We start from the raw sequence: 14741 nt of genomic DNA, 5'->3' as shown, positions 1-14741 counted from the left end.
GTTCTGTTAGTTTGGCCTGTTGGAATCCTAAATACTTGTAGAACTCGCTCTCTTCCATGGATTCAATAACATCTCCATTTCCAAGTGCAAAATTTTCTTTCTTCAGGACTCCTTTTTCTGTGAAATGTTTTGCATTTGTCTAGGCCAAACTCCATTTGTATGTCCTTGGTGTATGAATGTGTGATTTGTAGAAGTTGATGAAGCTGTTTTTGCATGGATGCATAAAGTTTTATGTTGTCTATGTACATGAGATGTGACATTGTAAACTGTGTTGTTTTTTTATGTCTGATATTGTAACATATTGTGTGTTGTTTAACATGTTGGATAATAGGTTCAGGGCTAAGCAGAACCAGAGAAGACTCAAAGAGATTCCTTGAGTCCTCTCTGGAATTATAGAGGACCCAAGGAATCTCCTTGAGTCCTGTATAATTCAGAATTGAAATGTTTAGAATGTATATTATAAAACTTATATGTGTAAATAAAAGAATATATCTTGATTGAAAGTAGACTAAGTCTGTTTTCTTTATACTCAATTAAGATAATTACTATTTACTTTTACTATTATAAAAATAATTAATAATTACTATTAATTATTTTTGTCTGTTTTATTAACTTGCTTTTGTCTAATAATAATAAATCAAGATATCATTGAACTACCTAAAACTAATATTTTTAAAAAATTGAAGTTTTAAGTTTAATAAATCTCAAATAAAAAATTTTAATTACTTTTTTTTCTTTTCTTTCTTTAATGTACTTTTCAATATTTAATTTCTGAATTAAATTTAAAAAATTTTTAGTGTGTAATTTATAATTGTTATATAATTTTAATTTTTAAAAATTATTATTTTGATTTTAAAGAAATTAAATGTTTCAGCTTTCACCTGCAGAAGGTATTGATATTGAAGTGCCTAATCAAGAAAATGAATTATCTGCAGAATTTGAAGGTAAATAAGGAAGCTTAAAAATAAATATAGTACATTAATTTCCTCAATATATATATTGAGGAAATTTATATATATATATATTTATTTTTATCATTCAATCACTTTTTATTCACATTACAAAATCATAACAAAAAGAAATACATAGGCTGTTTTTTTTTTTTTTTTTTTTTTTTTTTCAAGCTCTGATGGTCCATAAAAAAAAAAGACATGTGTAAATAACAAAATGAATTTATTACCAAAAGTTAGGTACAAACATGGTTACTTTTCAACATAATCACTGTGAAGATTGAAGCATTTGTCATATCTGTGGACGAGCTTTTCCATCCCCTTGTCATAGAATGTTGCTGCCAGTGAATTGAGATGGCCTTAACAACATTGTTTTAAAGATTATCATTAGTTTCGAACCTCTGCCTTACTAGCCACTTTTTCTGTTCAGGAAAGAGGTGGAAGTCACTCTGTGCTAAATCAGAGCTATGTGCTGGGTGTTTAAAGGTGGTAAAGACTTCCACCTTTCAGACTTCTACCCAGTTGGAACTTTTTAATGTGTGAAAACTTCCACCTCTTTCCTAAATTGAAAACGTGGCTAATGACGATCTTCAAAACAATGTTGTTAAGGCCATCTCAATTCACTGGCAGCAACATTCTATGACAAGGGGATGGAAAAGCTCGTCCACAGATATGACAAATGCCTCAATCTTCACGGTGATTATGTCGAAAAGTAACCACGTTTGTATCTAACTTTTGGTAATAAATTCATTTTATTATTTACACTTGTCTATTTTATGGACCATCTGAGGTTGAAAAAAGAACCTCCCTTGTATATTTTTCTTTCTTTTTCTAGACTTAAAACAAAATAAATAACAAAACATAAAAATGACTAAATTCTGCAATTAAAAGAGTAAATAAATTTTTAGATTAGTTAATATTTAATGACTTAAGTAAAATAGTAACACTTGTTAAAAATAATGTTTTAACAAACTGTGTTTGTATTTCATTTTTTAATTATACATGAAATCTTATTTATAAATTTGATATCATGTGACTTCACCTCTTATTAGACATTTTCTTTTAAATTTACTTGAATATATTAAAAATGGATGCATATAGATCAATATTTTATGAAAGTAAACTCAATATTTGAAGCATTTAAATAAATTAAAAATTGAATTATTCATTTGAATTGTGTTTGTGCTTAAACAAATTATAAAATTATTTAAAAGATATTTTATTGAAGTAATATTAATATAATCTAAAATTCTTTTATTTGTTATATTGATTCATTTAAAAAATTTTTCCCCCAGTCCTATTATAATTTAGAGACCAATTTTTGTAAAATGTGGAAAATTTTTTTTTTTTAGTTGAAACTTGAAATTTGTCTGTGTAGGATTTATAAAAGCTTTTATAACTTATTTTATAGTATTATTAAGAATATAATTTTGCATTTAATTTACATATGAAATAAAATTATGAATGTTTATATAATAATTTGCCAGTATTTTTTAACCATTCTGTTCAGTTTTGATTAAGTTTATGTATGTCATCTCTGCAATGGATAAATTTGTTAGTCTGATTTAGACATATCATAAATATAATTGAAATATAATACTCAGAAGAATTATTGAAGATTTGAGGTTTATTTTTTTTTATATTTAGAATAATTTGAAGTGCCATTAAACTCCAAAAAAATCATTTTATCACTAGAATTAAAAGATAACAATAAAAATACAGGTCATTTTACAAAACTTGGCTGGTAGCTGCATATTGACTGAATTGACCTGGGTTCTGAAGCATTTAAAGAGAATATGCACCTCTGATATAAGAGGTGTTTCATATCCTGTTAACTTTATATAATAGACACCCTCTACATACTAACATAGATGTATTGTTGTTATCTTGCATTGCAACAGCCTGGCCAAGATTTCTGAAGTGTACTGTAAGATTTTTTGTTTTTACTGTTTAGTTGTAGTTATGGTCAGAATTGTTAATAATAGTTTGAAACTTATCATTTTATTCCGAGTTTTGAATAGAAAAAATTCATTACAATAGAACCAAATGAAATGTATGTCAATAATTAGATAATACAGTTGGATATTGCAGTCTGATAACAATTTGGTTGTATTGTTTGAAAAACTCATTACATGAGACAACATTCAATGATACTATATTTTGTATTTATATAAATTAGTTAAAATATTGCTTTACAGGAAATCAATACTAGTTTAATATTAAATTTTATGTAATTTGTATTTACATTTATTACATACTTATAATAAATGAATCTACAATCATTTGAAATGTGGACAGCCTATTATTCAGAAATTTGCTTCAATTATCAATTGGCTAAATTCTTTTTATTGGTCATTTTTAAAGTTCTATTTTACCATTGGAGAATAAGTGTCTGCAAAATAGACAAATTTTTTTTATTCAAATTGATTTAGCTTAAAAACAAATACCATATTTTGTGATTTAAAATTTATTCTTAAAAGAAATTCATTATTCATTAGGAGTGGTTTTTAAGAGAATTTTTATTATACATTGAAATAACAATATAATTTTTATAGTAACATCATCCTTGACAATTTATTTATCAGTATTCATCATTGAGAATATAAATAGTTACAATTGGTTATTATGTTTAACACAATTATCAAAAGAATTATTATTTGAGGAAAAAACTTAAAAATTTCTAAGGGATATTTTTTTTAAAATACCAAATAATAATAGTTTAGAATTAAAGAAATATTAATTCCAAATAATAAAAGAATATAAATTTCTTACTGTATAGTTTTATAATTGACTAAAGTAATGAATTTGAAAACAATAATAATTAATTTTCTTTATATCACAAAATGGAAATGGTTGTACTAGGTTGCAAAATTATAACATAATAATTGTTATTCTTGTAATAAATAATGATACATAGCTTTTCTGTTTTTAGATTTACAAATGTATCTTTGCTGTCATGTCAGATTTATCTATTATATATATTTCAATTTTTTGAATCATTTAAGTTTTAAAATTGTTTGAGTATAATTAGTATAATATGATTTTACAAGTCATTTTCCATAATTTGTCTTTAAAAACTACTTTATTGAAAAAAACCATCAAGAAACCACACTTACATCTAGTCCAGCAAAAACATATTCTACATTCCGTCAGTTCAAAAACATTTTAAATTCTATTAAATTCTAAAATGTTAAAGTAGACAAACTCTGATTTAGAACCTACCATCACCTTCTGCACTGTTTCTTTTATCTAAAAATACTATACTCTTGTATGAAAATTGAACCTTTTTCACTGAAAAAATTATCCTTGCCTCTTAAATGTAACTCTTCTGGAACAAAGTTCATTAAACACTATACCTTTCAGTACTTTTCCAGCATAATTATTCTTTTTGACTAATGTTTTTGGTTTCTGTAGTAGGTCTTCTTATCTGCTGGGAATTCACCATTCAACTGTTATAGTTCAGAATGCCTGCAGGTGTGATTGTATATGATGAATATTATAAAACTTAAATTTTAATTTTATATTTGTCATACATCATCTGAATACATGGGAATTCTGAATTAGAATAGTCAAATGGTGAATTCCTAACAGACCTGAAGAAGGTTTATTAAAGAAGCTAAAAATGTTAATCAAAAAGAATAATTGTACTGGAAAGTGCTGAAAGATATAGTTTTTTTCTTTAATTTTTCAGTTGTTAGTATATATTTTCTTCCTCTTACATTTTTTCTAAGTGTATGTTCTTATTTAACTTCTTCAACCTTCTGTCATAGTCTCTATTAGAGAGTTCCTTGTTACAGTCTTTAAATTATTCCCTTAGCCTCATGTCTGAGGTTCTCCCTTGTTGTTCCTATATAAAATTTCTTCCTTTCTGACTTCTCTATTCTGATATCATATATATTATTCTCTGCCATTTGTGTTTCTCTAACTTTCTTATTCCTAAGCCTATTAAAAAACATGAAATTTTTCTTTAATACTATTTTTTTATCTGCTGCTTTTCCTTTGGTGTTCTAAAATCCTGGGCCCAGTGAGTCAACATAATGTAGATCCTGTGAATTAAACAGTATAAATTGGTCTAAAAGCATTCTCTCACATATTTTTGTTTCATATTCATTTTTATCAACCCATATGTTCAGAAAATGCATTTCTTTTTCTGACCTAAATTCTAAAGTGTTATCTGGAAATTTCCCTCAGAATGTAGCATTTAGTTTCATATAGAATTTGTTTCCTTTAACATTTTAGAATGATTTTCTGAATTGATGGAATGTAGAATTTTTTTTTATTGTCCCTGATGATTACCCTAAGAAAATACTTGGGACTAGATTAAGAATGGTTTCTTGCGGTTTTTCTAAAATAATTCTTAAAGACATACTAATTATTTAAATGATTATACAATATTTGATTTTATGATTAATAATTATAAATAAGATATTAATATATAACAAAGTTAATAGCTAATTTATGCATGTTTGAAGGATGTCTTGAAATATAAATTTTGAATGTTAAGTCATATTATTGATATAAAAATTGCAATTTTTGTTTTTGTTCCAAAAACTTAAATAAATTAAAAAATTTATAGGTCCTTGCAATTGTTCTGATAGCAGTGGATTTGCAGAAGATGCAATATCAGAGAATATATCTGCAGCAGAACATACTAAAAAACAATTTGATGAATTATATACTTTGGTGAGTATTATTGTAATTTTCTGAATTTTACCAATTTTCAAGATAAGTTATTTAATGATTAGAAGAATTTTGTATAAAGATACTGTCTGCATATTCACTATTTTGAATATACTACATTGCTCTATCATGGATCATTTTTCCTAACATTTTATACTTGTATAATAAAAAGTTGTTGTAGTTATTGATTGTGTTTCATAATGTAAGAGATAACTGCATAGTTTTAGAATATGCATAATGGCATAAGTTAATTATTTTATTTTAAATGTTACATCATTCTTAGACCAGTATCATTATATAGACCATATAGACATTAAAAACTAAAAATCTGGAAAAACTTCTTTCCTTTTTATTTTGAACATACAGATTTTCTGTTACACATGAATTATTTATTTAATTCTGAATATTTTTGAAAACTGTTCGACTTTTAGAAATGTGAGATCTAAAAGACAAATACAGTGAGTGATAGGTTAACGAACATAATCCATTTCAAGATTGTGTTTGCTATCTGAATTGTTCATTAACCAATTATCAATTTATCATGATTATTCTTATGGGAATTTTGATTAATTCATTCTGGAAATCCCTAAAAATAAGAAATTATGTACTTTCTTACTACATTTATTTATATGTAATAATAAAATACATATATATGCAGTCTTGTATTTTTATCAGTCATGTTTTTTCTGCTTGTGAGGCATTAAAGAATCTGTCCAATGTCGATTGCTTTTCTCTCTTCTTCAGGATTTTTCAGAAGTAATTAATAGCATTGTAATTGTAGAGATCCCTAAGCCTATTAACCTGAACTTTGTTTGGATGCCATTCTAAGACTGTTGTTCTGACATCCTCCCACTTCTTTAAATATGTTTAAGAGCAGATATCGGCATTGATCATCTTTTTCAGAGGAAAACATGTCTCTCCAAGTTTCTTGGTGTTCTTCATTCAACAGTTCTTGGCGTTCTTCTATCATCAGATCAGTTTCAGGTTTCATTATGAGCTCTTCAATTTTCTTTATTTCTCAGATGTAATTTTTGAAGAGGCTATCTAGTTCCATTCTTGAAGAAGTACTATCTGAATGAAGTTGGCATGTTTTGGCCAGATATGGCAATATCCCATTAGAATCAAGATACAATTGCTTCTTTTGATCATCATGGGATAAGACACATTTTTCATGAAAATAATGTGTGTAATGTAGTCCATTTGTGACAAATCAAATAGTTTTTATATTAATTAAAGCAGAAAATGTATGATGGATGATGGGTGGCTAATCCCACCACAGAATTTCACAAAAAAAATTAAAACAAGCTTCACAAATGTATGACTAAAGACTTTCAGAATCTTTTGAAATGTATAAAAACAAAAATTTGAAAGGCATATTGGTCAAATTTTATTTTGCTAAACTAACAGACTGCTCATTTATGTTCTCTTTAATCTCTCTTACATGCATTGTTCATTTTCTAACTTCACAATTTCCAGAATAAATTTCATATTCTGGATTTTTAGTTTACGCACCATTAGATGTATTTCATATTTTATATCATCTAGAACAAGAATTGGCAACCTTCACATGTGTGTAAAATGTGGCACTTGGAAAAATTTTTAATGGAACAAAGCAGGTTCTAGATCATAGCATGAAAAAATGAAAAATAACACTTAAACATCAAATATCATGTTCATAAATAATTTTCTGACAATTCAAAACAAACTATTATTTTTGTCAAAATCTCTTTCATTGTGCTACAATTTCAAAATACTGGTGTGTTAAGATTTTTTCAAAATTTTTTCAAGTATAAAAATCTGTTTACCATGATATGTATTAGGAGCTTATAGAACACAATAGAAGAATAATTTATTGGGCTGCCTTCCAAGATCAATTTTATTGTTCTTTTATACTTGTTTACTATAGTTAAGATCTCCAAATCCTAGCTAGATATCATGTTAGACCATATCTCCCTTAACTATGAGAGAGGAGTTCCAGAATGAGTCTCACTAATAACAAAAAAGATTACCCTTTTTATATTTCACTTGATAATCTAGATTTCTAACCACATATAACTAATTCCAAAGTCTCATTCTAACTTACTTTTAGAATTTTTTTCTCTCCAAACAAATAATTTTTATAGTTGAGTGCATTTTTTATTCAAATTCTTCATTTTAAACTTTTGACAACTTAAAAATTATTTTCTTTTTACATGGGATTGTGCCACCAACATTTGGTTCTGATAACTAACTATAACATTTATTGACTAAAAAACTGTACCAGATGTAATAGAAATATGAATATTGTTTATCATTACATATTTTGTCATTTAATCTCAAACAAATATAATGTTTATTCTTTTCTTGGAGATTATGTATTTTCCTGTGGGACAGTTTGTGTTAAAAATAACAATAACAAGTTATAAAGTGAAATATATTAATTTATTTCTGTATTTCATGTTATTTCTAATATGATTAAATGCATATTAAAACCATAGAAATATATTTTAATTTAGCAGTTTCAAACTATTTTGAAATGCACAATTATCTAAAGAATTTGAAAATATGGAATATTGATTAATATAGTTATTGATAAAATAATTGAATAATTTATATTAAATCTAATTATAAAATTTTATAAATTTTCAAAAACTAATAAAGTACTATTAAATTTAATAATTAGCTTAAAAGATAAGATAAATTTTTGTAACACAAAATTATATCTTGTATTCTTTTGAATAAAGGATTCTCTGCTAATAAGCAGTGTGTTCTTTATTCAAACCCAATTCTTAATTATATTAAATAAACAAATGTAAATATACTATATTTTATTTTTTTCAAGGAATCCCAAGAAAATTTAATAAATAACAATGTATGGAAAAATAATATAGATTCACAGAAAAATAATAATACTAATGAACAATTTGAAAATGATGATAATGTGAAAGACTTATATAAAGAAAAAGCATCAAGATTAAAGAGGGCCTTTTCTTTTGTACAAGGAGAGAAAAACTCCGATTCTTCTAGTTCGTCATCTGATCAAAGACGACATTCAGCTATTGTTCCTGGAGAATTAATTTTCTCACAACTACAGAGAAGAAGTTCTCTTTGGCATTTGCATCCTCCATTATGGTGGAATAATTTAAGTGATTTATCTTACATATCATCAAGTGAAGCAACATTAACCAGTCATCATAGTATGGAGAAAGTTAGTGATGACGCATCTAGTCCAAACAAAGAGACAGAAGCTGCTACAGCAAGGTTTATTTCTACTCAAAGTATTTGGATTTCAGATATTAAAAAAGATGATAAAAACTCAGATTCTAATGAAAACAATATGAAAACTGATAAATTATATTCATGTGAAGATTCCCAAAATATAAAAGCTAAAGCATTCCAGTATTGTTCATCAACATCAGAAAGTGCTCTTATTTCCTCATCCACAATAGAAGAAGAATTTAAAAACTTTCCAATTGTAAGTTAAATTCTCAATAATTTAAACAAATTTAAATTGTGAATGCATTGAAAATTTAATTTTTTTCTTTAAATTGATTTATTACCTTTTTATCAATAAATTTATTTTTTCTGCTTAATCTAACAGCTGTAATAAACAACAAAGCTTTGCATAGATCAATAACTTACAATAATAATTATTATAAGAAAAATACATATTGAAATATCAGAATTATGTTAAATAGTAACACTAGTAAAAAATATATAAATACATTTTGTAGAAAATTGAATTATTTACATTGATACAATAATTTTACAGAATTAAAAACAATATATTAATATATGTGAAGAATTTAACATGTTCAGATATCCTTAAACAAATTTAATGTAATTTAATAATTACAATAATTAAATTATTTTTACTTTTACTTGTTTCTCAAGGAAAGATTGAGACTTGTTAATTTTATTTATTCACAATTGGTTCCCTTGTTATAGTTTTGGTTTTTGTAGCAATTTATAGGTCTGCAATTTGAAAATTGCAGCCCAATTATGTGTGATATACAGTAGAACCTCGATTATCCGGATTGTTCAAAATAAACAAAAATTGTACGAATTTGCTGATTTGCAATTGGCGAATTGCGACACTGTTTATGTACATACAGTGATGGAATGCACGGAACAAAATTTTGAAAAGACCACTAGTAAATTCCAGTAACAGTAGAAAGTGGTATAGGAGACATTGCGTAAGCCATAGCACAAATTTCAATATGTGGTGAATGTGACGAAGAAGATGTAACCGAGAGGTTAAATGGCGATGCAAACAATCCTGGATTCCAAATTTTGAATGATGAGGAAATAATTAAAAAAAATATCTGCCTCAGATGAACAAGATCGAGAAGACAAAGAGATTTGCGAAGTAAGAGATATTGGTCCTACACATTCTGAAGCTTTTCAGTGCTTAGATGTCGCCATGAAGTGGTTTGAGAGCTAAGAAAAGTGTAACTCAAGAAAACTTATGTGTCTTAAAAGTATTCGCAATTTAGCAGCTTCAAAAAGAACAGCTAGCTTTAAACAAAAATCGTTAATTGAATTTCTTAATAAAAAATAATTTAATATTGAAGCTATATGTAAATCTAGACAAATAAAAATTATTCATACTATATGCACTGTCAATTATTATTTTTTTGATTATCCGGATTTTTCCTTATCCGGACTACCTTCATCCCCAATTAGTCCGGATAATAGAGGTTCTACTGTATTAATAAATAAATTGTTTATGTAGTGTAGTGTTGATCAATGTATAGCATTTTTAAGCAGCTTTTACTATATTGCCTACACAGTAGCCTATATAGTGTTACACTAGAATACCATATTATACTTTGTAGATCTAGCTTTTACCATATAGTACTACTGTACATAGCATTATATTCACTACTCTGTATCCATTATAAATTTATTTTTGCCATCCCCTTTAACAAGACTACCTTTTAAGATAATTAGTTTTGGGGTGATTGTCTTATAAAGGTTTTACTGTATTACAAAATATTTTAATACAGAAAATTTTTAATTATTCTAAATGTTTAAACAACTTTAAAGATTTATAATTATTTTTTTGTGATTTTTTAATTAGGATTCTTTATTATCAAAATTAAGGATTCTTAGAGAAGAATTACAAAATGATATTGAAAACTGTGAAATAGAAACAACAACAAAAAATAGGTATCAAACTTTAATTTTAGATTGATTAATATATTTTTGTTTTATTAACATCTAAGACTTGTAAGTAAATTTTGTTTATTGCATGTTTTTTGTAAATATAACTTAACAATAATTTTAAATGCATGATAATATAATTTTGAAAATAATTGTTTAATAAAATAAATTTTTAGTAACAAGCGCACATAATATTTAGAGTTAATTCAAATGTATTAGTAGTAATGGTTTGAGTAGCACTGATCACAAAATTAATTTCATGAGACATACTGATCACAAATTTAAATTAATTATTAAATGTTTTTATAAATTTGAATTAAATTAATTTTATTTTAACAATATTTGATCACAAAATTAATTTTCTAATTACAAATTTGAATTAAATTCATTTTATTTTGACAATAAGGTAAAGTTTCTGTATTAATTATTAAATGGATAAAAATTTATTGAGTAAGTTAAAATGATTCAATTTTTGCAGGCTGGTAACTAAATTTCTTTTTAAAATATATCAACTAGATATATACTTACAATTCATCGTGTTGAAACTTCTAATGAAAAATTACTTTTTATTTTTACTTAAATTTAAAAATATCGCGGTTGAGAATATTTGCTATACTAATATTTCAGTAAATTTAAAACATGACAATTTGAAATAATATTTTATTATTAGAAAATAAGTTGCACCGGTAATTTTTAAAATAAAAATTTGTCGAGTAAATTAAAACACAACAATTTGAAATAATGTTATAACAAAAAGACAAAGTTTAATATATTCTTTCTAATTATTAATTTGCAATAATAAATTTTACAATTTGTTCTAATATAAAAAGTAAATTAAAACAGAACAACTTGAAATAATAATATAACAGTAAGGCAAAGTTTAATATATTCTTTCTAATTATTAAATTAATTTGCATTAATAATTTTTACAATTTGTTCTAATACGGAAATAGTTCAATATAATAATTATTTAAATTATATTTCTTACTTATTTATTAAATACCTATACAATGTATTCATTTTGAAAATAGCTATTTTTTGTTTAAGAATTGTTTGTAAGATAGAATATTGCAAAAAGAACATTTCTTTTTAAAATATTTGTGGTAATAACAATTTTTTAAAATATTATCCAATCTTAGACATCGAAAGAAGTTCGATGTCTAAATAATTGTAGTTGCATTAAGAGAATAAAAATTTCTATCTGCCCATTTTTTGCCAATATTTGAGGATTTAGGTACTCCCAACTTTTCAATGTCAAATGATGGAACTTTTTATGTTATATATTGTTTCGGTTAAGTTTAAAAAATTAAATTTGCCCTCTCTTGTATTATATCGTACTTTTTATATAAATTAAATAAAATTTCATATACCTTACTATGAAAATTCCCAACATCCAAAATTATATTTTTTTGTATAATAAATACAGCTCATGAAATTCACAAAATTAATTTTTCGAGTAAGATTACAAATTATTATTTAATTTAATTAATAAATTTTTATAATTTAAGTACATTTCGAGTAAATCAAGATCACAAATAATTTTTCAGGATATAAATAATTTGTCGTGTAATAGTTTTATTGTCAATACTGAAATTAATTTTCTTGATTGATATTCAGGTACACAAAATAATATAACATTGAAATTATTTTGAAAAGGTTTTTAGGTTACAGTTTATTTAAGTGTTTCCACTGTTTTCTTCAGTTTATCTAAAGTAAGACATATTTCTGCATGTAAGTGCAGGAATAAAGTTTCGCGACGGCTGATGATAATTCTCGATTTAATTTTTGATATTTTGGAACTCGTCAATAAATTGTTGGTCAGGTTTTTGGTAACCAGAAACAAAATTCCAGTTTAAGTAATCTTGTAATTTGCTTAAAGTTGTGGTTTTTAATTTTTGGTATTTTAAAACCATTGTATTTTATATCTAACTTATGTATGAAGAGGATAATAAAATTATCTGAAAGAGGTTGGAATTTGGCAACTTTATTCCAATTAAATTTTAAGTAAATTAATTTTTCAAGAGAAATCTTGATCACAAAATTAACTTTAGATGTCCATTAAATTAAGATTACAAATAATTTGTGGTGTTTAATTTTTTTTTCAGGTTATAAATTATTTTCAGTTCAGAAATTTCTCGGGTAAATTACAATTATAAATAATTCTATTCTCAAAAAAACTACTCAACCTGTTTTTTTAGTTTTCATATTTAGAAAACTTTTCACTTCATTTCTTTAGTTTTCATGTAAAATCTTGTACCAGTATAACAGTTAGGCAAAGTTTAATATATTCTTTCTAATTATTAAATTTATTATTATAAAATGAATTTGCATTAATAATTTTTACAATTTGTTCTAATATAAAGAATAAATTATAACGCGACAACTTAAAATAACATTTAGCAATAAGACAAAGTAAAATACAGAAATAGTTCAATATAATAATTATCTAAATTATATTTCTTACTTGTATAATTAAGAATTGTCCATAAAATAGAATATCGCAAAAAGAACATTTCTTTTAAAAATATATTTGTAATCTTACTCGAAAAATTAATTTTGTGAATTTCATGAGCTGTATTTATTATACAAAAAAATATAATTTTGGATGTTGGGAATTTTCATAGTAAGGTATATGAAATTTTATTTAATTCATATAAAAAGTACGATATAATACAAGAGAGGGCAAATTTAATTTTTTAAACTTAACCGAAACAATATATAACATAAAAAGTTCCATCATTTGACATTGAAAAGTTGGGAGTACCTAAATCCTCAAATATTGGCAAAAAATGGGCAGATAGAAATTTTTATTCTCTTAATGCAACTACAATTATTTAGACATCGAACTTCTTTGGATGTCTAAGATTGGATAATATTTTAAAAAATTGTTATTACCACAAATATTTTAAAAAGAAATGTTCTTTTTGCAATATTCTATCTTACAAACAATTCTTAAACAAAAAATAGCTATTTTCAAAATGAATACACTGTATAGGTATTTAATAAATAAGTAAGAAATATAATTTAAATAATTATTATATTGAACTATTTCCGTATTAGAACAAATTGTAAAAATTATTAATGCAAATTAATTTAATAATTAGAAAGAATATATTAAACTTTGCCTTACTGTTATATTATTATTTCAAGTTGTTCTGTTTTAATTTACTTTTTATATTAGAACAAATTGTAAAATTTATTATTGCAAATTAATAATTAGAAAGAATATATTAAACTTTGTCTTTTTGTTATAACATTATTTCAAATTGTTGTGTTTTAATTTACTCGACAAATTTTTATTTTAAAAATTACCGGTGCAACTTATTTTCTAATAATAAAATATTATTTCAAATTGTCATGTTTTAAATTTACTGAAATATTAGTATAGCAAATATTCTCAACCGCGATATTTTTAAATTTAAGTAAAAATAAAAAGTAATTTTTCATTAGAAGTTTCAACACGATGAATTGTAAGTATATATCTAGTTGATATATTTTAAAAAGAAATTTAGTTACCAGCCTGCAAAAATTGAATCATTTTAACTTACTCAATAAATTTTTATCCATTTAATAATTAATACAGAAACTTTACCTTATTGTCAAAATAAAATTAATTTAATTCAAATTTATAAAAACATTTAATAATTAATTTAAATTTGTGATCAGTATGTCTCATGAAATTAATTTTGTGATCAGTGCTACTCAAACCACTACTACTTGTATTAATGAAGAAAGACCATTATATGAGCATTTATCTTAAAATTTGATAGTCACATGATTTGTCTTATTTTATAAATGTGAGATGTTGCACTGTCTCATAGTAACAAGGTTTTCACTGAAATTTTAATATTTTTAATAAATATTATCCACACACACACTATTATTCGGATCTGTGACAGACACCTCATAAGGTCTTATTGTTAGCCATATAAGAGTTTTTAGGATATTCAGTTATAAATGTTAATC

General features: G+C 24.6%; 1 protein-coding gene across 2 annotated transcripts in view; it reads left to right on the top strand.

The window, feature by feature from the left end:
• Positions 1–14741, top strand: part of olf186-M (Ki-ras-induced actin-interacting protein-IP3R-interacting domain olf186-M) — a 126442-nt gene that overhangs the window by 94709 nt on the left and 16992 nt on the right. For both annotated transcript variants that reach the window (XM_067264155.1, XM_067264154.1), the window contains 4 exons: positions 875–944; positions 5527–5633; positions 8452–9084; positions 10693–10781. In XM_067264155.1, coding sequence (XP_067120256.1) covers positions 875–944; positions 5527–5633; positions 8452–9084; positions 10693–10781 — 899 coding nt within the window. The remainder of the gene's footprint in view (positions 1–874; positions 945–5526; positions 5634–8451; positions 9085–10692; positions 10782–14741) is intronic.

This window comes from Centruroides vittatus, unplaced genomic scaffold (assembly GCF_030686945.1).
Source record: "Centruroides vittatus isolate TY-2023 unplaced genomic scaffold, ASM3068694v2 contig_1824, whole genome shotgun sequence".
Taxonomy (NCBI): Eukaryota; Metazoa; Arthropoda; class Arachnida; order Scorpiones; family Buthidae; genus Centruroides; species Centruroides vittatus.
Note: the sequence above shows the minus strand (reverse complement) of the source record. Positions and strands in the feature narration are given on the sequence as shown.